The sequence below is a fragment of the Telopea speciosissima genome, chromosome 7 (assembly GCF_018873765.1).
Source record: "Telopea speciosissima isolate NSW1024214 ecotype Mountain lineage chromosome 7, Tspe_v1, whole genome shotgun sequence".
NCBI lineage: Eukaryota > Viridiplantae > Streptophyta > Magnoliopsida > Proteales > Proteaceae > Telopea > Telopea speciosissima.
The window spans coordinates 46,684,029-46,706,473 of NC_057922.1; the positions used below are offsets into that span (position 1 = coordinate 46,684,029).

General features: G+C 39.7%; 1 protein-coding gene across 1 annotated transcript; it reads left to right on the forward strand.

Moving 5' to 3' along the window:
• The first annotated feature begins 3,537 nt into the window (after positions 1-3,537).
• Positions 3,538-6,052, forward strand: LOC122668630 (G-type lectin S-receptor-like serine/threonine-protein kinase At1g34300). The gene has a single exon (XM_043865169.1). It carries the CDS (start codon positions 3,538-3,540, stop codon positions 6,046-6,048), a length of 2,511 nt encoding a protein of 836 aa, XP_043721104.1. The 3' UTR covers positions 6,049-6,052.
• Positions 6,053-22,445: the final 16,393 nt, after the last annotated feature.

Consider the following 22,445-nt stretch of genomic DNA (forward strand, 5'->3'; position numbering starts at 1 on the left):
TGTTCCTAGTTTTCATATGAGCATTATTTCTGTTTCTAAATTTGTTTACTCTGGATATTCCTTTAAATTTAATACAAGTGTTGTTTTTAAATTTAAAGAAAAGTTTATTGCTTTGAATTTTAATGAGAATGGTTCCTATTTTATTTTAATTTTTTTTGAATTCAAATGTGAAACAGAAAATTCCAGCATACTTACCACTAGTTCTAAAAGAAAAGTGTTTCTAAAAGAAAACTAGCTCCATTTAACTCTACACATTTGTGGCACTTAAGGCTAGGCCATATTAGAATAGATATAATGAAAAAGTTGGTAAAGGACGGACCTTTGGAAAGTTTAAAGGTAGACCCTTATCCAACTTGTGAATCTTATTTGTAAAGAAAGATGGTCAAGAAACACTTTCCCAAAAAGGGTGGGAGAGCGCTACAATAAAGTCTAACTTTAGAGGCGTTCATGAAATGTCTCTAAAGCTTAAACAAACGCTTTTAATACTTTTAGGACGTTTTCTACTAATGCCACATTAATGCCTCTATATGTGCTATTACAAATGAGTGGAAGAGGCATTCAAGCAAACGCCTCTATTTTGGGTCCTTTAGAAGCAGTTTGTAGTAGCATTTGTGAAATGCTGCTAAAGCTAATAGTGGCACCTGTGAAAGGTCTCTAAATTACTGCTGCTAATACCAAATTGAGTAATTAGAAAAATACCTTTTTAAGGCGGTTTATGTTAAATATTAGAGACATTTTACTACCGCCTCTTATGCATTTGGTCGTTAACATTAGAGGCATTATACTACTGCCTCTAAAACCTTTTCTCTTATCTTTTAGGGGCAACTGACTAATGTTACTAAAAAATATATTGAATTGTTTTTAATAATATTTATTTATCTCTCAACTTTGAATAATGCTTGACTGCTTCTACTCCCATGATTTAATATGCACTTTATTGTTACTAATGTTTACAATTTTAAAAAAATGATCATACTTGTACAACATTTCCTAAAAAAGAAACAAAGTCTATCTCTCAACTTTGAATAATGCTTGACTGCTTCTACTCCCATGATTTAATATGCTAGTCTCTAGATAACGTATTCTTTCAAAGAAACAAGTACTGTTGCAATCCAACTATTAGCACCACTGCCACCCTTCACCATAGGATGTTTGACCTATTTATGGTGTCTACTTTTCTTGAAGAAGTTACCCAAGATTTTACACTTGTTGAGAAGGAAATGTGATATACTAGAAGGGTAAAATAATAAAAGGGAAAAATAACCGGATCTTTATCCCTCCAGTTCATCAGTGCCCCAAACAAGGGGGTGCAATGACCACCCTACCGCTGTCCAAACACTTTGCTTGGGTGAGGTCCAACTCCTTCCGCCTCCCTTATTAGAGGCACTAGGGAACTGGGCCGGGATAGAGAACTAGAGGAGATAATTTTTCATTCCCTACAATGCCAACATTTGAAACACTTCAGCATGGTCACACCCATTTTACTGTAGCACCCCCTTCCATTTGAAATTTCCATATACTCCCTCCTATTGTGAGGGTTTCCGCTAATACTTCTCCATTCATCGCCTGAAATTGCGCATGGATATCGGAGGGAATCCTCTCCCATATTAAAATTAAAATATCCTTTTCAATAATTTTGATTACAACTAAATTTTCCCAAGAGTTAAATATAGCTGCATGGAGAGAGAGAGAGAGAGATCGATCTTCCGGCACCTCCATTCGTTGTGCCCCCGTGAATGCCGCCATCTCTAACCGGGACCACTGTGCATGGGATAAGACCTTAGCGTTATCTAATTGCCACTGCTGTGTCCACATGATTTCTGTATTTGGTGGTCGATGCTGGCATGGTGAAGAGTCGATTGGACTTTATGATCGATTATTGGGGGAACTTAATTATTTTAACAATTTGTAGACAACTACACATAATGAGGAGTGGCTTGGGTAATTTTTTTATTACGTATCTTAAAAAATAGATATATTTAGTTAAAAGGCCACAGATCAGCATGTCTTCTCATGTGCGAATTCTTTTATACATCAAGAGACAAAAAAAGTGTGGCTGTACACACAGACACACTCTCTCTCCAAAATTTCTTACTTTACACTTTGTAACCCTGTCCCTCCATTCGTCCGATTCCGAATTATCTCCGTTGGAGAGAACTTATCCCATTAGGTAAACCTAAAGATTGGGTGATTAGTTTTGTAAAACAAGTCCATTTTTGAGTAATGTTCTAATTTTGGTCTATTTAATATTAGATCTTTACTTAGGTTGTATAGTGTCTACACAAGCATATGGGCCAATGGGTGAACACGTCCTAAGTATCTACCCCAGTAGGTAGAGATGTCATTTCACGATGCCCTATGAGAGAGAGTAGGATACACTAACTTAGGCTTTGTTTGTTTAGAGGAAACTTAAGTGGGGTGGGAGAATTTGGGTGAAAAAATACTGATGTGGTATTTCAAAAATCCTTCACCAATCTTGTTTGATTAATTTAAGATGAAAAACTTACATAGGGGACATTATTAATTGTTTTGCTTACTAAAGTAACCTTTCAAAATCCCACCAAATTGATGGGTGGAATTTTAACTACCATTCATGAAAAAAATAATTTTATTTCAATTTTAGATCAACATTTTCATCACAATAAAATTCCTTCAACATGTGAGTCCCAAATTCCCAAAAACCCACCCCAACATCCCCTATAAACGGCCGGTCGTTAATATTAACATTGTACGTGACAGCACACACACATAGGGGTCACAGTCAAGTCATTTCCACTGTATCATTAGAGATTCTATACTAATGGTTTTCATTGGGGTCTAGGGTCCTCATTGTCGACCTTGGTTATTATTCTAAATATATCTGCTTGCATTGAGAGAGAGAGAGAGAGAGAGAGAGAGAGAGAGAGAGAGAGAGAGGCCGCCTCCATGTGTTGTGCGTTTGACGTTGCCCATCTTTTAGAAAGTCGATGGGTTTTATGATCGATTATTGGGGAGTTGTTTATAAATTTGTAGACAAGTAGACATAATGTTTCGGGTATTTTTTAATATTTATTTTTATTTTAAATATATTAATTAAGAGCAAAAGATCCTTATGCCATCCATGTGTGAATTCTTTTATATATTACGGAAAAAAACAGGTAGGGTCTTCTCTTATTTTACAATTTGTAATCCTGCCTCCCTTCGTAATTAACAGAGTTAAAGATAACCTAACCCATTCGGTAAAGTTACTGTTACAAGATTGGCAGAATAAGATTCTATTTCCTTGACTGCGCAGCCAAATTTCGTTCACGCGTTAACACTAAACATTCTACCCAAAAAATTGTTAACACTCGCTTTCATACCGGCGGATTTTGGATCACAGGGTTGTATCTGGTGAGGGTCATATCTGATGAAGAGTTCAAGGGAGCAAAAGAACGAGTTATGGATAGCCGGAATCTTCTTTACTTGGTCAACGCACGTTTTCTGTTCAATCCATATCTCTCTATAACCCAAATTCCAATCGGAACTCTTGAATTCATCACCATCTTCTTCGGAGAGATGAGGAGTAAACCAGTGATCACGTTGTATCTCCCCTTTCTCCTCTTCTTCTCCATCTTGATCTCTTTTATCTCACCATTAACAGCCCAACAACAAGAACAGAAGCTCTCTTCCTTCTACACCGCCAACTCGCCTTGGTCACCATCCATGAATCAAACCCTTGTATCCACTAACTCAACCTTTGCTGCTGGATTCCGACCATTATCCACTTCTCCAGATCTCTATATTTTCGCCATTTGGTTCCTGAAAGGCCTAGATAAAACCATTATCTGGTCACTTAATGGCACTATTACTTCACCAGTAAACCAATCTTCTTCTCTTGTCATCACGCCCGCTGGCATTCTCCAACTCAACGATTCGACCGGAAATAATCTGTGGCAGCCGACCGCGTTCGGAGATCCTAAACAGACTAAACTAGTCCTCGGCGAAGATGGTAACTTGGTGTTTGGTAATTGGAGCAGCTTCAACTATCCAACTGATACAATTCTACCGAGCCAGACCACCGATGGCACAACACTAGTCTCAAAGAATAGAAAGTTCATGTTTAGAAACAATCAAGACTTAGTTTTCAATTCATCCAATATTTACAAAACAATCACTCCGATTGGCTTTCTGTACTCTAATGGGACTCTCACCATGAAAAATGTTGCCGCTTCATATATTATGGCCGATCTTGGAACTGTTCGGTTGCGCCGATTGACTCTTGATAACGATGGGAACCTGAGAGTTTATAGTCTCCGTTCTCGTTCAGGAAAATGGATGATTGTTTGGCAAGCAATCCAAGAACTTTGTACCATTCATGGCACCTGTGCTCCAAATTATATATGTATGACCGATGGTTCCAATTCTACTTTCTGTGTTTGCCCATCGGGATTTCAAGTGCTAACAGAGGTTGGTGTGCTAACAGAGGTTGGTGGTGAGAAAATCTGCGAAAGGAGAATTCCACTAACGCAAAAGGACAGCAAATTTCTCCGGCTGGATTTCGTTAATTTCACTGGTGATCCAAACGATGGAGACCTTCAAGCTCCCAATTTCACTTCCTGCAAGAATGGATGCTTAGCCAACCCAAGTTGCCTTGCCTATTCAGTCAAATACGATGGAAAGAACTACTGTGTCCACCATGAAAGCCTCTTGTATGGCTACTGGTCTCCAGCGACGAGGCTCACAACGTTTCTGCGAATCTCCAACTCAGAAACAAATATTTCTAGCAACTTCACCGGCATAGCAACTAAGGTAAACACAATCTGTTCTACTCTTATTAGTCTTCCTCTACCACCTAACCACTCTAAAACCACAGCTAGGAACATTGCCATCCTCTCCACTGTCTTCTCTGTTGAGTTCATTGTTCTTTCCCTCTCTGTTTGGGTTTTCGTTAAGAAATACCTCAAATACCAAGACATGGCATGGACGTTAGGCCTTGAACTCTTACCCTCTGGAGGCCCAAAAAGATTCAGCTATGCCGAGCTCAAAGCTGCCACAAATAACTTCTCTAACATTATTGGGCAAGGTGGATTTGGGATTGTATATAAAGGGGAACTACCCGATCACCGGAGTATTGCCGTGAAGTGCCTTAAGAAAGTCTCCGGTGGAGAGACGGAATTTTGGGGTGAGATCATAATCATTGCCCGAATGCACCACCTCAACCTAGTCCGAATTTGGGGTTTCTGTGTTGAGAAGGATCATAGAATGTTGGTGTATGAGTATATCCCAAATGGGTCTCTTGCCAAATACTTATTCTCTGCCAACTCACCTGCAATTACAGAGTCATCAGGTCAGGGAAAGAACAGCACCGGTAGCAGTAGTAACAACAACAACAACAACAAAAATAGTGATAGTTTTTGCAGCAGTAATCTTGCAGAGAATACCCCATTGAGGCCATTACTGGATTGGAATGTAAGATACAGGATTGCCCTTGGTATTGCAAGGGCTATTGCATATCTTCATGAGGAATGTCTTGAGTGGGTTCTCCATTGTGACATTAAACCAGAGAACATCCTTCTAGGAGATGAGTTTTGTCCCAAGGTAGCAGATTTTGGGCTATCGAAGCTGACAAAGAAGGAAGACAAGGTAGCCATGTCACGAGTCCATGGTACACGAGGTTACTTGGCACCGGAGTGGGTGACAAGGGAGCAGCCAATTACTGCGAAAGCCGATGTTTATAGTTTTGGAATGGTGTTATTAGAGATTGTGAGCGGTGAAAGGAACCTTAATTCCCGTTTATCGTCAGCTCATGGGAGTGAGGAATGGTATTTTCCGAGATGGGCATTTGAGAAAGTGTATGAGGAGAGGAAGATGGAAGATCTTTTGGATAGACAGATCAACCATTGTTATGATAATCAGATTCATTTTGAGTTGGTGGATCGGATGGTGAAGACTGCAATATGGTGCGTACAAGAAAGGCCTGAACTGAGGCCATCAATGGGGAAAGTTGCAAAGATGCTTGAAGGAACATTGGAGATCACAGACCCTCCAAAGCCAAACATTTTCTACTTGGAAATTGAAGATGACTGAGCCTATTACACTTTTTTTTTTGGTGAAAACTGAGCATATTATACATTGGAAAGATAAATATGTTTCTTTTGTAAAATACTCTATCTCCCTCTCCCTCTCTCGGAAAATTACCGCCCCCAATATGGGGGCCGCTGTTGTGCATATCATGCGGCGTAGCAGCGGTCATGCATACACAATGAGTCCCACCGTGTGTACATGGCCACCGCTACACTGCATGATACGCACAACAGCACCCCCAATACTGGGGGCAATAAAGATCCCCTCTCCCTACCTAAAATTAACCCCCCACTTATGGCAAGTTGAAATGTTGCAAGGCTACAAGGCACTCAATTACTATTGTATAAATTTAATAAGTCAAAGATGTAGTGCGCCAAAGATGTCAGTGCGTGCCACCTTCATGCAGAAAGATAGGGAAAGTTAATTAAAAGGAGCGAAATTTTATTTTTGTGAAGGACACGGCGGCAGAAACCAAAGTAGTGGAAGTAGGTCTCAGCCATCCATCTACAACGAATAGCGGCGTATCTATTTTTTACTAGGGAGGCAACTACCAAAAGAATTAATTACAAGGAAAGTCTATGGTACAAGGGTGGCATCTAGCTAGTACATGGTGATTAAAGTTTATGGGAGATTACAATATTACAAGCCAAGTGTGCATGAATTTCCAAATATATCAACCCCTCCACAAAGTATAACTCATAATATTCTCAAAATAAAAATACATGTCACATTCGATCTAAAATAAAGGCACATCCACATATTCTCAGAAGATATAAAATATTTCAATCCCTAGAGCTTGGGGTGCCCTTGTATTATGATCCATAATCTATGCTGGCTCTGAAAAAGATTATAAATAATGGGGTGAGCGAGCTCATTAGCTTAATGAATGTAAATACAATTACCTTATGAAATTCACAACTAAATACCACACAATTAAATAGAAATTACAGAATATAACATTGCATGTAAATTTCCATTTTAAATAAGAACAACAAATTTAAAATATATAATGACATGTAAATTTTCAATTTAAAGAAGAAAGAAGTATAACTCTTACAGTCAAGTCATTTTATGATTGTCAAATGCACAATAAAAATGAGTGAGGTACATACGCCCTGATCAAAGGCTGCCAACCACGTGTCATCATCGCATCACTAATGCGGAATCCAAGAAGCCACACCCCCCATTCAGTCACGGCCTATAGTAGCACTGTGCCCTCCAGTCGGCATCCATTGGACATCCTGCTGGTAAGCGAGGAAATAATTAAAAAAAAGGACATCTCCCTCAATGGTTAGACGAGGGAGAGTCTAAAGCACTCATTGGGTAGGCGAGTAAAGAATCTTCGTGGTGCTCGGAAACACCAAGGCATGCGGTGGTGAATCTGTGCATCCCGTCGGTCGTACCCCGAGAAATAACCAAGTACCTCAACTAGTACCTAATCCCCTACTGGCAAGCTGGGATGACAATCACGGGTTTAACAGTTCTTTAATTTCCATTAGACCATTCATCTCAAAACTACGAATGTCACAATGTCCATAATAACGAAATCATCATATATCTCATCGTTCTCACATGCTTTCCATATCATAATGAACATAATGTAAACTCAATTCTGCGCCAAGTATACATATTCAACACCTAAGAATTCCATAAAGTAAACAATATACACTCACAATACAATCTGTGCTTGAAGGAAATTGGAAGAACTCCCTCTTGCTAGTGTCCTTAAATTTCGAGTCGCGTCACCTAAATAGGCGTATCCATTTAGTTTAGGTTTTCATTCTAGCTTGTAAATCCTTTTATTGTTGATGATCCTTCTATTAAGTTCCTTAGGCCCAAAGTCCTTATCTAATTATTTAATTATTTGACTCTGTATTTTCATTCTTATTAAAATTATGTACATATACCCTTAGGTATTATTTTAAGTCCTAAGATTATATTAGGATCCTTTGAAATATTTAGGATATACTTCAAAACTTTATAACTTTATAAATATACGTTTAGGCCTATAAGAAGTCCTAACAATACCTCAAGTCTTTTTATTTGTTTATTTATTTTTTTCTTTTCTTTCTTTTCTTTCTTTCCTCTCTTTTTAGGGAAATAGTTTTCTGTCCGGGGGTGTGGCCTACGCCAGCACTCCCATGTGTCTATCTCTCTCCTCCTCAAAACAAGGGGGCAGAGGTATCTTTTCGAATGAGGAGGAGAGAGATAGACTCAAGGGAGTCCTGGCATAGGCCACACTCCCAGACAAAGAACTTTTCCCCTCTTTTTATTTTCCATTTTACTACTTGTCTTGACAGCCCATAGCAGAGCCCATAATCCAGTCCACTTTTATTTAAACTTCTAGCCTATATTGTGTTCACAGATTTATTTCCTTAGAATTGTCCTTTATTTAGTGTGTGAATCACTACATAGATTTGTTCATTTTAATCTCCACGTAGCCCGTTAATTGAATTAACCTTCGTTCTACTTGATTTATTATATTTAATCAAATCTTAAGTTCCATCATAGAATTTACTCACATTAAGTTTAATTACTTAATTTAATATCATTTTGCTAATCCATTTAATTTGTTCAATCCATGATCATTTACTTTAAATACCCAATCAAACCCCTTTATTTTTAGTTTGATTATCTATACTTTTATTTTATTTTATTTTATTTTTGTTGAATTTAGTCATTATTCATATTAGGTTCTAATATGGTCCATGTTGTATTTTTAGCCCATTACTTTCATGATATGTCACATTAGGTTCTCTTTTGGGTCCAAGATGTATAAACAGTCCCTTATTTAAGCCAATATCAATATGTGAAGCTCAAATATTAATAGCAAATCATGCAAGGAGTTAGGCCTAAGACATTATTAGTGTAAGCAATAAGATAGGCCCAAAACAGTGGTTAAAAAAATAGAGTCCAGCCCATATAGAAGCCCATTACAGAATGTAATCAATTCTCATTAAATTTTGATACACCATAACTAAGATCTATTATCATCTTCCATTTTTCTTTTTTTAAACAGTGGACAAATGCCACATTAGAAACCTATGTGGCTCCCAAACAAGGACGAAATTTTGCTACAACCAGGGTAGCAGGAATGTTCCAGCTGGCAGCCAAGGAAATGGAAACTTAAAGGGTATTTTTGAAAATACAATAACCTAGGAGGGTATTTATGAACCCAAAGGGGAAGTGAATTATTTCATTTCCTTGGCAGCCAGCAGGGTAGCAGTAAAACATTTTTCCCCAAATACACACAAGTGGCTGCTCGGCCTCCTTGGCCAAACTGGATAATTATCACCTCCAATTTGTGGGCACTTCCAATTCCTCCAATTCCTTTAATAGGGGGGAGTGGACCCCACCTTGGGCAGTGTTTTTGGGTAGGGGATAGGGTGGTCATTTCTGCCCCCCATGTGAGGAATTGGAGGAATTGGAGGGGGGCAGCGAATTCGAGGGGATAACGATTCGGCTGAACCCTCTCTCTCTCTCTCTCTCTCTCTTTCCCCTTATCACTTTCTCGGGTCCCTCTCTCCTCTCTCCTTTCTCTCTTCCCCCTTTCATGCACACTCTCTCTTTCCCCTCTCACTCTCCTATTTTCTCTCCACTATTCGCTCCTTTTCTCAGATGTCTTTCCCGATTGAAAGATTTGCAAATTGAAAAGAAAACAAAAATTATAAAATGGTAAGAAAGACGTACCTCTTGAAAGGAATCTCCTTTAAAATCTCTTCTCTAACCTCTTGATGAGTCATAAATCAGCAGATCAATCCGAGGCTAACACGTGACATGCCGAGTGAGTCTTGAGAACCGAACAGAATATTAAGTATGCAAGGGACCGAGCCCATGTTGACAGGCCAGTTTATGATACGGGCAAAGATAGGCTGAGCCTATTTACACTCTAAATTCACTCGGTCTAATTTTCAGGTTCAAGAAACTTCGACTAGAGTAAAGAGCTGAACTCAGCCAAAGGTGGCCTAAGATAGGCTCGGTCATGGTAATTAATCGATCATGACGCGAGTGGTTAACATATTCGGTTGATATTCAAATAATTTATGGTTATGATCGATTAAGGAGTTACAACTACTCTCAATGTTTCAGGAAAGTAGCCACGACCGATCAAGATGTTATAACCGACCGGTAGTATTAACAAACTCTATGTGCTTGATCTTTGAATCAATATCAATCCTGTACGTTGTGTTTATAGTCTTCAGCAGTGGTAACCTTTTCATCTAAGACTAGAGGCGCAAGTTGTACCTCTTCAAGAACAGCATCTTGATTTCTTGTGGAATATTCTCAACCACCTTTTCATCTTCTGCTGTTTCAGCTTTGTCTACTTTGTTCTCTTAAATGTATACTTCTTTAGTAGAATCTTCTACATGTTGAACTTTTTTTGAAACTTCAAGCGTTATCTCTTCTTTTTCATCACAATTCATTGTGATCACTTCAGTTTTATCTTCAATTGGTACTCTCTCAATTTCCTTTGGCAATGTAAATTTGCATTCAACCTTTGATTTAACATTGTTGGTGTTAAATTTCCAACAATCTTCAACTTGTAAACTGAATCTCATCGATGGAGGCTTCAAGTTGTCTTCAGCATTGAAAGCCTTTTGGTGCTAATGTTGTCGAAAGGAATTTATTTTACCATTCTATCGAGCTCTGAATGTCCGTGGTAGATATTTGTTACTCAGACCTTCTTTCATCTCTGCTCATGTAACGGGTTCTCTACCATGGTAGTCAAGATGGGTTCTCCACCAATTATGTGTTGGTCCCACAAGCTTGGAATATGTCATCATATTCCCTCAACTCGACCGCCTCTGAAGGTCTAGGTTGTTCCATGTAGTCTCTGTAATTTCTATACCTGTCTACACAGTGATCTTTGTACCTTCCTCTGTCTTCTTGATGCCCTTCTCTATCATACCTGCGTCTGTCTCTGTGTAACCTCCCTTTGCTCCATAACTTGTATTCGGTCATGGATAGACTTCTGATCTACAGATAGCTTTTGGAGCATCTCCATTATGGCAACCACTATGAGATCGGGTAGGGGTGGAAGTGTTGGATTCAGTACTGGATTGCCATGTTCATCCATGGCTCTAATACCACTTAGTGTAGTCCTAGATTCGAATAATCAAATTGAAGATGTAGGTCTTCAATGGCAGCAGCTTGAAGATAGAAGATAGGTCCTCCCGATCTACAAGATGTAAGGAGATGAGTAGCAAATCCTTCTGGTCCACAAGACGCAAGGAGTCAACTGGAGATCTACAAGTCCCTTCACCATGATATGACTTACAAGGCAATACTCAAAAGAGCAAGGCAGCAGTAGCAGCAGCAATGGCAGCAAACAAAGTTATTTTTTATTAATCAAATTCATGTTCAATGTTTGCCCCTCTAACAACCTTATATAATAGACTCCTACTCTAAAAAGGAAAGGCCTAACCTAATCTTTGACCTATTAGGTAACTTAAACTGATTAGGAAACTGAAATACTAAAGGAAATAGACTAAAAAACATGGTTGGACTTATAGAATCCTAATCCAGCTCAACTTACATCACATGACCACTTAAGTTGTCACATGACCATTTAAGTTGTCACATGACCACTTAACCAAGTCACATGATCACTTAAGTGATCACATGACCACTAATTACATAAAAATAAAAACTAAAGAATTAAAATAGCTAATCCCGTATGCAACCTAATTACCCATATTTTAGGCTCATAGAAGTGGCCTTTTATATATAAAAAATAAAAATAAAAAATCATAGGATCAAAGGCCCAACATGTATAGAACCCAACCCTAAACTTATTCCTAATAAAAAAGCTTATTTCGTTGATGAATCTACATAAAGTAGTCAAGGTGTAAGCCAACAATAAAATTTAGCTAGATGTGTTTTGAGTTGTTCCAAATCAGTAGTAAGGGGTTGATGCTTCTGAAGTACTTCAATGATTCCAAGTGGACGGTTGTCACCTTAGTGGTATAGAACACTTTAATCCTTATTTATGCCAAATATCATATAATACTTAAGATGTTGAATTAACAAATACCCACTTATTTGAATCCAATAAAATAGTTAAAAAATCAATCCCCCCAGTTCAAGAACCAAAACTGGATTTTTCGGCGGTAGGTGAAATTTTGAACTTTCTAATATTGGGGTTTTTCTCAAATCTAAAATTTAATAAATCTTAATATGGTAAAACACAATTAGAACACCAACCCCAGTGCGACTTAGCATTAGTGGAATTCTCCTTTCACAGATTTGCTCACCACCAACCCCAGTGCGACTTTAAATCTCGGCAGGCAAACACAATAAGTAGAATTGGACCACAGTTGCCAGGAATGGTACAATGATTTTGTCTTGCTTCCCAAACAATCAGCCATGTCCCTAAACGAGAATAAAGACTATAAACTCTCAGGTTCCCGTCGCTGTCAAGAGTCAATCGGCGCAGCCGAACATATCCAAGATCGGCCATATTATATGGTTATTGAAAAGAATGCCAATGGCATCAATTGTGGTGTAAACATTGGTTGAATTGAAAACTTAGTCTTGATTGTTCCTAAACATGTACTTTCCATTCTTTGAGACTAGTCTTGTACCATTGATGGTCTGGTTCGGTACAATTGAGTTGGATATTTGAAGTTGCTCCAATTACCAAACACCTAGTTACAATCATCGTCGAGGACTAGTTTAGTCTGTTTAGGATATCCGAAAGCCGTTGGCTGCCAAAGATTTTTTTCCAGTTGAATCGTTAAGTTGGAGAATGTCGGCCGGCATGATGACAAGAGAAGAAGATTGGTTTACTGGTGAAGTACTAGTGCCATTAAGTGACCAGATAATGGTATTATCAAGGTCTTTTAGGAACCAAATGGCAAATATTAGTCATATTACCAGAGCCCAGATAATGGTATTACAATTTGAAGCCTGTTACTCTTATGTAAAGGACATGATAAGTCATGTTACTAGAGGAGTACAATTTGAAGCTTGTTACTCTTAGGTAAAGGACACCATAAGTCATATTACCAGAGGAGTACAATTTGAAGCCTGTTACTCTTAGGTAAAGGACACCATAAGTAAAGGACACGATGAGTCATCTTACCATAAGAGTTCCTTTTTTTATCATTCAAAATTCCCTCGAATGATATAATCGGAGAGTGGTTTTATCATTCAAAATTCCCCTAAATGATCTAACCAAAGAGTGGTTTTATCATTCAAACTTCCTCCGAACGATCTAACCGAAGAATGGTTTTATCATTCAAAATTTCCTCGAATGATCTAACCGAAGAGTGGTTTTATCATTCAAAATCCCCTCGAATGATCTAAACGAAGAGTGGTTTTATCACTCAAAATTCCCTCGAATGATCGAAACGAAGAGTGGTTTTATCATTTAAAATTTCCCCTTGAATGATCTAACTGAAGAGTGGTTTTATCATTCAAAATTTCTCTCGAATGACTCAACCGTAGAGTGGTTTTATCATTCAAATTTCTCTCGAATGATCTAACCGTAGAGTGATTTTATCATTCAAAATTCTCCCGAGTGATTTAACCGTGGAGTGGTTTTATCGTTCAAAAAAATCCCTCAGATGATCTAACTGGAGAGTTGTTTTATCATTCAAACTCTGTTGCCTTTGAACAAAGTAATGGCAGTATATGCTCAACCCATGAAGACATACCGAATGATTTTATGGTAGAGTGGTTTTGTCATTCAAACCATGAAGACTTATCGAATGATTTTACCATAAAGTGATTTTGTCATTCACCGAATGATTTTACTATAGAGTGGTTTTGTCATTTGATTCATGAAGATTTACCGAATGATTATTACTGAAGAGTGGTTTTGTCATTCAACCTATGAAGATTTACCGAATGATTTTACCGAAGAGTGGTTTTGTTATTCAACCCATGAAGAATTACCGAATGATTTTACCATAGAGTGGTATTGTCAGTCAACTCTGTCGCTTCTAAGGAAGACGTCAGCAGTACATGCTCTTGGAAAATCAGATGATCTTTTGTCTTCGCCCTTCGGCTGTTGGCACAAGCCTCGGCCAAAGAAGGACAAACTGTAGACACTGGATTTTGTCACCCCTCCCCCTCGACGATGATGATAACCAGACATGGTTAGATATCGGTACCTCTCTAGAGAAGGAATTTTTCCCCAAACACCAAAGCCATATTACTCTCACACTCTTGAGAAATCCCAAAATATCCCTAAAACCCAAGAAAAAAGCCAAATAGGCCCAAAAGCCCAAAAAAGCCCATTTGGAGCCCAAAAATGCTGGATGATGTCACATCTTAAGCACGACGCTGTGTGAGACTACCACAACACTGTGAAACCCTTCCACGACACCTATAAGGTCCACACGACACCGTTGAAATGACAAACGTTATATTGGTGACATCATCCATGGTGCCGTGGGTGCCCACCTATAAATAGGGGTGACCCCTACCTCATTTTCACGGAAGAAGAGTCTGGGGGAGAGGGTCCCAACCCATTTTTTTGGCCACTTTTCCTCCATTCAAGCCCCTTTTGAGTGATTTTTCTGAGGTTTCTCTCAAGTCGCGTGTAGATTCTTCGATTACTCTATTTAGAGAGGTAGTGCTACCATCTCAGGTTAAGCCGTTACTCCGTCTGCATACAGGTAACGAAAACCACCTCTCCTAGCCGTTATTCTATTTGTATACAGATAATGAGAATCCCTTATATAGCCGTTTCTCCGTCCGAAGTCTGAGTAACGAAACCCATCTCATATAGTCCTTACTCTGTCAGTTAAGAGAGAGGCAAGTCGATCATCCGTCTCTATCTGAGCCGTGGGACATCGCATATTTTGCACTTGGTATATTTTTATTTATTTCTTGTATTTCTTGATAGGTCTCTTTTCTCCTTATTATTTTTGGCACAATGTTGACCATTAAAGTAATTCACTTTAGTGTACGTAGTAAATGACTTTTTTCCTTTCTTTGTCATCTGTAGTGCATCATAATCTAGTCATACATGTTGGTATAAGACTCATTATTAAGGGAGAATTTTTGAAATCTTGCATCTAGTAGAAAGACCGGCTTAACCGGGCGAGATGGGGTGTTAATACCTTCCCACGCTCGTAACCTAACCACTTACCCATAATCTCTGACCAGATCATATGGAATCACATAGCCCATTTCCGCTTACCCCGGATAGGGCTACACCCATTGGGTCATAGGCTCGAATCCTAGGTGGCGACTCCATTTATTTTAATCTATGAAGCATGACCCCAATCCCCATGATGATGTATCGAAATGGTACGCGATAATCCATGAAAGGCAATTCCTGTCGCCATAAGGCCGAGGACCGCAGTACTTACAGTCGGATAAGCCCAGTGCACACTACCACTAACTGGTTAGATTGATTGGTGAATCAAATGGACCGGTTGGTGCAATTTCAGCCCAATTTTGATTAGGTCTTTTGGGGCTTTTACACCAATGGTATTTTAACATATTTTTGGCCTTTTCAAGGGTCCTTGGGCATCTGCTGGAGTCTATCTAGGTTTATGCTCGTATGGGTATGCAAGTATGCAATGTAATGCGAGTATGTAATGCAAGTATGTATGAACGAAGTGTTCTAAAACAGTCTAGGAGCACACGAGCGTATGAAACTTTGTCTTCAATCTTCGAGTGTGTCTTGACTACGATCTTCTATTTGTATCTTGTCTTGAAGCTTTACCATGTCTTGTTATGACTTCAACCTTGTATCTTGTCTTGACTTGACTTGATAAGCTTCATAAGGCATGATCTTATCTCTTCTTCAAATCTTGTTACTCCAATAGAATAGTGTCTTGATCGTTGTCATCAATAACAAACTACAAGTCTTTGCATATACCTTAAATATATTCAAGTGTTTGTTATCGTCAAAACTTAGTTGTGAACAACTCGGGGATGTGATATTCTTGTTGGGCAATTCCCCAACAATCTTTCCCTTTTTGATGATGACAAACAATTGATTCTCAATACATAAAAATATTCACATGAATCATATAAGACTGAGATTATATCCATATCAATCAAAAATTTTCAAGAATCTCGGTGTCTCATATCAAAGCCATAACAAAATTTCAAGCATTTAATCAATGTTATATTAGAATTAGATAAAGCATATCTAATTAAAAATTGTGGAGATATGGAGAGTTAAGTATTGAGAATCAATCAAATATATATAATTAGATAAACCATATCTAACTAAAAATTCAGCAGATATGGAGAGTTAAATGTTGAGAATCAATCAAATATATATAATTAGATAAACCATATCTAAATAAAAATTCAGCAAATATAAGAGTTAAATATTGAGAATCAATCAAATATATCTATATTCTCTCCCCCTTTTGTTATCAACAAAAATTGGGCTTAGGTGGATAAAAACTCCCCCTAAAATGTGCTTAACTCAAATATAAATGCTAAGATAAATTAAATGGTCCCTTGAGGAAATGCATAGATATAAGTAAAATCCAAATTCATAATAGGTAATATTATCCAAGTGTGCATATTGTAGGTACCGCGGACTCTAGAAGCGGGTTTCTCCGCCTTGCTCGCGAGTTTCAAAGAGCATTTTGAATGGGTACACATGGTCCCTTGGCAACTATTGGGGGGTTTGGGATCATGCAATATATAAACAAAATAAAATAGAGTTGCCACCTAGGATTAGGGCCTAGGATCCAATGGGTGTAGCCCTATACATAGAAGTGGAAAGGGCTATATGATTCCATATGGTCTGCTCAAAGAATTTGGGTAAGCTGACAGGTTACGAGAATGAGAAGGTGTTAGACCCATCTCACCCAACTGAATCAATCTTTGTATTAGATGCTTGATTTCAAATGTTCTCCCATAATGATGTAATTTATACTAACATATATGATGATAAATATGTAAAAGATAATGAAAAGACCAAAAAGAGCAAAATATGCTTAAACAATCTACATTGTGCCAAAATAAATGGACAAAATGAAAATACGTACCTGATGGTGAATTTTACCAAAATGCAAAAAATGTGAAATGGGTCACCACCCAGCTCAAGTGGAGATGGACAAACTACCTGACTCTCTCTTTTCAGGTAGGATAACAGCTATAATGAAATATTTCACAACTCAGATTTCAGGCAGAGTGGTAACTATACCATTTTGGGAGGGGTAATAGACACTCAAACTTCGGGCACAGTAACAGCCATAATGGGGACTACTGCTACTCCAACTTCGGGTATAGTAACGGCGTAACTGGGGATGAAAGAGCATGTTGCTTATGCTTCGGGTAGTACCTCGGTGCTATATGGACTAAACGTCGATAGGGCTTCCTAGACACTGGTTGGGCTTTTGTGCCTTAGACACCAACAGGGCTTCTGCTTCCTAAATACCAGCAGGGCTTCTGCGTCTTAATCACTAATAGGGCCCTTAAAGGCCAAAATAAACAAAACAAAACTCGAGAAAAATGGACAAAACTTTTCTAGGGATCAAAACCTCCCTATTTTATGGCTTTTCACTTTTCAGACTATTTTTTCTTTCTAAACTATCCTCCTCTCACTCTGACAGAGGCCCTCTATTTATAGAGGGTCCCAAGTACCTGGGTATTTCCACCGATGGCTCGGTGGCAGTGTTGAGGGCTAGGCGGTGCCTTCGAGCTACTGGGTGAGGCCACCTAGCCCCTGGGCGGCGCCACCGAGCATTCGACGGTGCCATCAACCCCTTGGGCTGGGCCACCGAGGCGGGTGGGGCTGCCACCAGTCTTGGTTTGGCTCTGTTTGGCAAAAATGGTCTTTTTCTCAATCTGGTATATTTTTATGGGTGTATGGGTGACTTGAGAGAGATGTCATCTATCCATGTCCTATAGTCATAATTGCAAGGGGTTGACAAAATTCAGTGTGTACGATTTCCCTCGCTTTGGCCGAGGCTTGTACCAACAGCTGAAGGGAGAAGAAAAAGGATCACCTAATTTTGTCACCAAGAGCATGTACTATCGTTATTTTGCTCATAGGTGATAAAATTGAACGATAAAACCACTCTTCGGTAAATCGATCAATTGATCATGCTGGTTGCCTACTGTAAGGCTGTTCACCAAAATCAAATATGCAAATATGATTCTCAAGTCATGACACAACATGAAAATGATATGAGAATTCATTATATTTTTATGAGGTGACATCTCTTGGCCAAAATAATGAATATGATCAGGCATCAATCAACCATGATATACAAATAATAGATTTTGGCCTTGGAGGAAAGGGTCACTCTAAGTGCGTCAATATACAAAATTTTTAGATGTCAGCTTCATGGATAGGTGAGGTTGAGCATTAGGGATCAATGGAGAAGAAGAGATAGGGGATAAAGTAAGGTAAACATTTAGAAGGGGAGACTGGAAAATCAGATCGGCCAAGAGGGTAGGGGTGGTTGTCGCCATTAGAGGAGAGGAAATGGTGGTGGTGTTTGATGAGGAAATAGTAGCGGCAACAGTGGAGTTCGGGTCCCCCATTAAAGATCATGGCAGCAGTGCTGCTTGGTCGGACTGGAGAGGAGAAGAAAAAAATAGGAACAAGAATGCTAGGTGGAGCTAAAATAATGCCATTCTAGACCTTGTGAAAGATTTATGAGAAATTTATTAATGTTCAATACATACGATGACAATGTGTATATATGCACCAAAGGTTGAGATTCTTGTTGTGGATTCTCAACACCAAATACTATACACAACACATGAAATATAAGGAAACTTGTTATACACTACACATGAAATATAAGGAAACTTAGGCTGGAGATTGAGTTGCCGCTATTGTGACACGCTACCTAAGGAAACTCTAGGAATGGAAGATTTCACCAAGAGAACCAAATATAGCTTGCCAAGTAAAGCTGGTGATGCTATATTTGGCTGATACACCCCCTCAAGCTTAGGATGCGATAGGTAAGATCTTAAGCTTGCCACTAAGAAACTGAAACCGCTTAGAAGACAATCCTTTGGTAAAGATATGTGTGAGCTGTTTGGTAGTGGAGATGAATTGGAATGAGATTTCTTGATGGACAACCTTTTTCAAGACAAAATGATAGTTAATTTCATGTGTTTTGTACGGGCATGAAACACCGGGTTGGCTGATAAATACGTTGCTCCAATATTGTTGCACCACAACACTGGAGGTTGAGATGATGGGACACTGAGTTCTTTAAACAGAGCCACCAACCAAGTCAATTCGGCTACAATATCGGCTATAACCTTGTATTCGGCTTCGGTGGATGATCGAGCAATAGTCCGTTGTTTGTGTGAGGACTAATTAAGACAGTAAATTTTAACTGAGAAAAATGGAAAAGCCCCTATGAAACGACGATCAATATTATCAACGGCCCAATCAGCCTCAGTGTAAGCTTGTATGTGAGGGCTAGATTGCTTGTCAATAAGAAGATCATGAAATTTTGTTTGCTTGAGGTAACGCAAGATGCTTTTGATAAAAGACCAGTGTTCATCAATGGGTGAATGCATATACTAGCAGGCCCAATTAACTGCATAGGCCACATCAGGGCATGTAAGAGTGACATACTGTAGAGTCCCAATAGTTTATCAACACGTGGCATCACTAAACTATGCACCCCCTGTCTACAAGCCCATAGAGGAGACAAGAACCGGCATAAGAACAGGTTTGCAATCGGTCATGTTGGTCTTGTGAAGCAGGTCAATGACATAGCGTTGTTGAGACAGAAGAAGACCCTTCGGGTGAGCTACGACCTCAATACCCAAAAAGTAATGTAGCGGTTCAAGATCCTTGATAGAGAATTCCTTGGATAACTGCTAAAGAAGGGTTGATACATGAGAAGAACTACTGCTACTGGCCAATATATCATCATCGTATACCAGGACATAACTCGTGACATTTCTAGTAAGGAAAATGAAGAGCGAGGGATCCGTCTGGCAAGCCCGAAAGCCAAATTGGATAAGGAACTGTGATAGATGATGGAATTAAGCCTGAGGAGCTTGTTTGAGGTCGTAAAGCGAATGGTGCAATCGGCAAATATAGCCAAGATGATTGGGGTCCTCAAAACCCTCTGGCTGAACCATATAAACCTCCTCATTCAAGGTGCTATGGAGGAATGCATTGTGGACATCTAGCTAGTGCACAGGCTACCCCTTAGGCATAGCCAGAGAAAGCACCGTCCTAATAGTCGTTGGTTTCACCACAGGGCTAAACGTCTCATTGTAATCAACGCCCTATTGTTGGTGAAAACCTTTTGCAGCAAGGCGAGCCCTATAGCGATCTATGGAGCTATCAGCCTTCCTTTTAATCCTATACACCCACCTACAACCAACAACATTAAACTGTGGTTAGGAGGAACAAGCAACCAAGTTCCATTCCGAACCAAAGCATTAAATTCGTTGGCCATCGCCGCCCGCTATGCAGGGCTGCTTTTAACTTTGGTGTAGCTGGTGGGTTCAACAGTGTTAGGCACGATGTAGGTGGATTGTGCCGTGGTCATGTGTTGGAGCACAAGGTCATATGGTGTGGGGCGAGTGGAGGAAGGCCATATACCAATTGGGTCCTAGCGTCTAGGTCCGTTAAGGACCTGGTTTTAGGTGTGGCCATAGGGGTTGGGAAAGTAACAAAGAGGGACCTGAAGGGGACCGTGGATGAGGAGTGACCGGGTTATGTGGGGAGCTGCCCAGTGGGCTTGGTGGAGGGGTAGGAGGACCTTGGGGTGGTGGTGACGGTTGGAACGGGGTAGGGTTCCCGGTTGTGGCCTGCCCGTAGGGCGCTGTATGATGCCTAGTGGGTACCAACACCCATGGGGAAGGGGGCGGGCTGGGAGGAATGGACCCAAGGAGAGAGGGCCGATTGGAGGAAAAAGGACATGCAGACTCATTAAAATAAACGTGACGTGCAATGGAAATTTTGTGTGTTGCAATGTCCATACATCGATAACCAAAATGGGGGGGACTGTACCCTAAAACCATACACGAAGTGGAGCAAAACTCCATTTTTTGTGAATTGTAAGGCCTGAGAAAGGAAAAAACATAAGCAACAAAAAATACGTAGAAATTGATAATCAGGGGGGTGATGAAAAAACAAGTTCGAAGGGAGATTTACTTCCAGTAACACGAGACGGCATACAGTTGATGAGGTATACCACTATTTCAAACACAAGGTGCCAATATTGGTGAGACACCAATCCTTGGGCAAGTAAAGTAAATCTTGTTTTGACAATGTGTTTGTGGCATCTTTCAACGGTACCTGTTGTTCATGGGTGTGGGGGCACGCTACTTGGTGTTGGATTCCTAGGGTAGCAAAAATTTTTGAAAGCGAGCGAAATTCACTGCCCCAATCAAATTGAATAGCCTTAATTTTTGTTTAAAATTGGCGCTCTACTAACGCTTGAAAATGTTTAAAAAACAAAAATTGTGGATCGATGGACCAATGGATAATACCAAATGTAACAAGCATGATCTTCAACAAAAATTAAAAAGTAACGAAAACCAGTAATAAAAATAAAATGTAAAGGTCCCCAAACGTCCGTAAAAATTACATCCAAAGATGAAGAACTACGATAGTCCAAAGTATGCAAATTAAGTCTACTGGCCTTACCAAGTTGGCAGGCCGTAGAAGAAACAGGTAATTTATGTCTACTGATAATACTACGAAGAACACGTTCATGGGGATGCCCAAGTCGTTGATGCCACCCGTTAGAAGAGGTACACTCAGCAATATTGGTAGAAGGCGTATGATGTGCTACGGGAAGCTGGTACAGACCACCACTAACCGGATCGGAAAGTAGAGTACGTTTTGTTTTCTGGTCCTTCACAAAAAAAGCGGACGGGTGAAATTCAAAGTGCACATTGCTGTCCCGGCATGGAGCTGATCAGCACCTGAATAAGCATCATAGGATGAGACAGACTACAAATATGGTGTAACGTGATGGGTAGCGCCAGTATCAGGGTACCATGTGGCGATAGAGGGTGGTGGTAGGGCAGGGTAAGAAGGGTAGGCCGGTGAAGAAGGGTTTATGCGATTTGGCCAAGGGAGAGGGGATGGTGACAGTAGTAGGAATAATAGGCTGATGGGTTTGGAGTTACAATTTGCAGTGTTGTGGGTGTTTGGATTCAAAAGGTAAACCATAAACGATCTTGCTGGGTGGGGCAAAAGGTAAACCAAACTGCCGGGTCTGTTGGACAAGGGTGGGATCCATCTTGAAAACCAAATAGATTTTGGCCTTGGAAGAAAGGCTCAATATGCGTGCGCCAATATACAAAATGTTTAGAGGTCAGCGTCATGGATTGGTAATGGTGAGCATTAGGGATCGATGGAGAAGAAGATATAGGGGATAAAGTGAGGTAGGCGTTTAGAAGGGGGGGGGGGGGCGCAGAAAATCGGATCAACCAAGAGGGTAGGGGTGGCTGTCGCCATTAGAGGAGAGGAGACGGTG

What these genes read in the sequence shown, in the direction of transcription:
- LOC122668630 (XM_043865169.1), top strand. Translation starts at nt 3,538, where the DNA reads ATGAGGAGTAAACCAGTGATCACGTTGTATCTCCCCTTTCTCCTCTTC.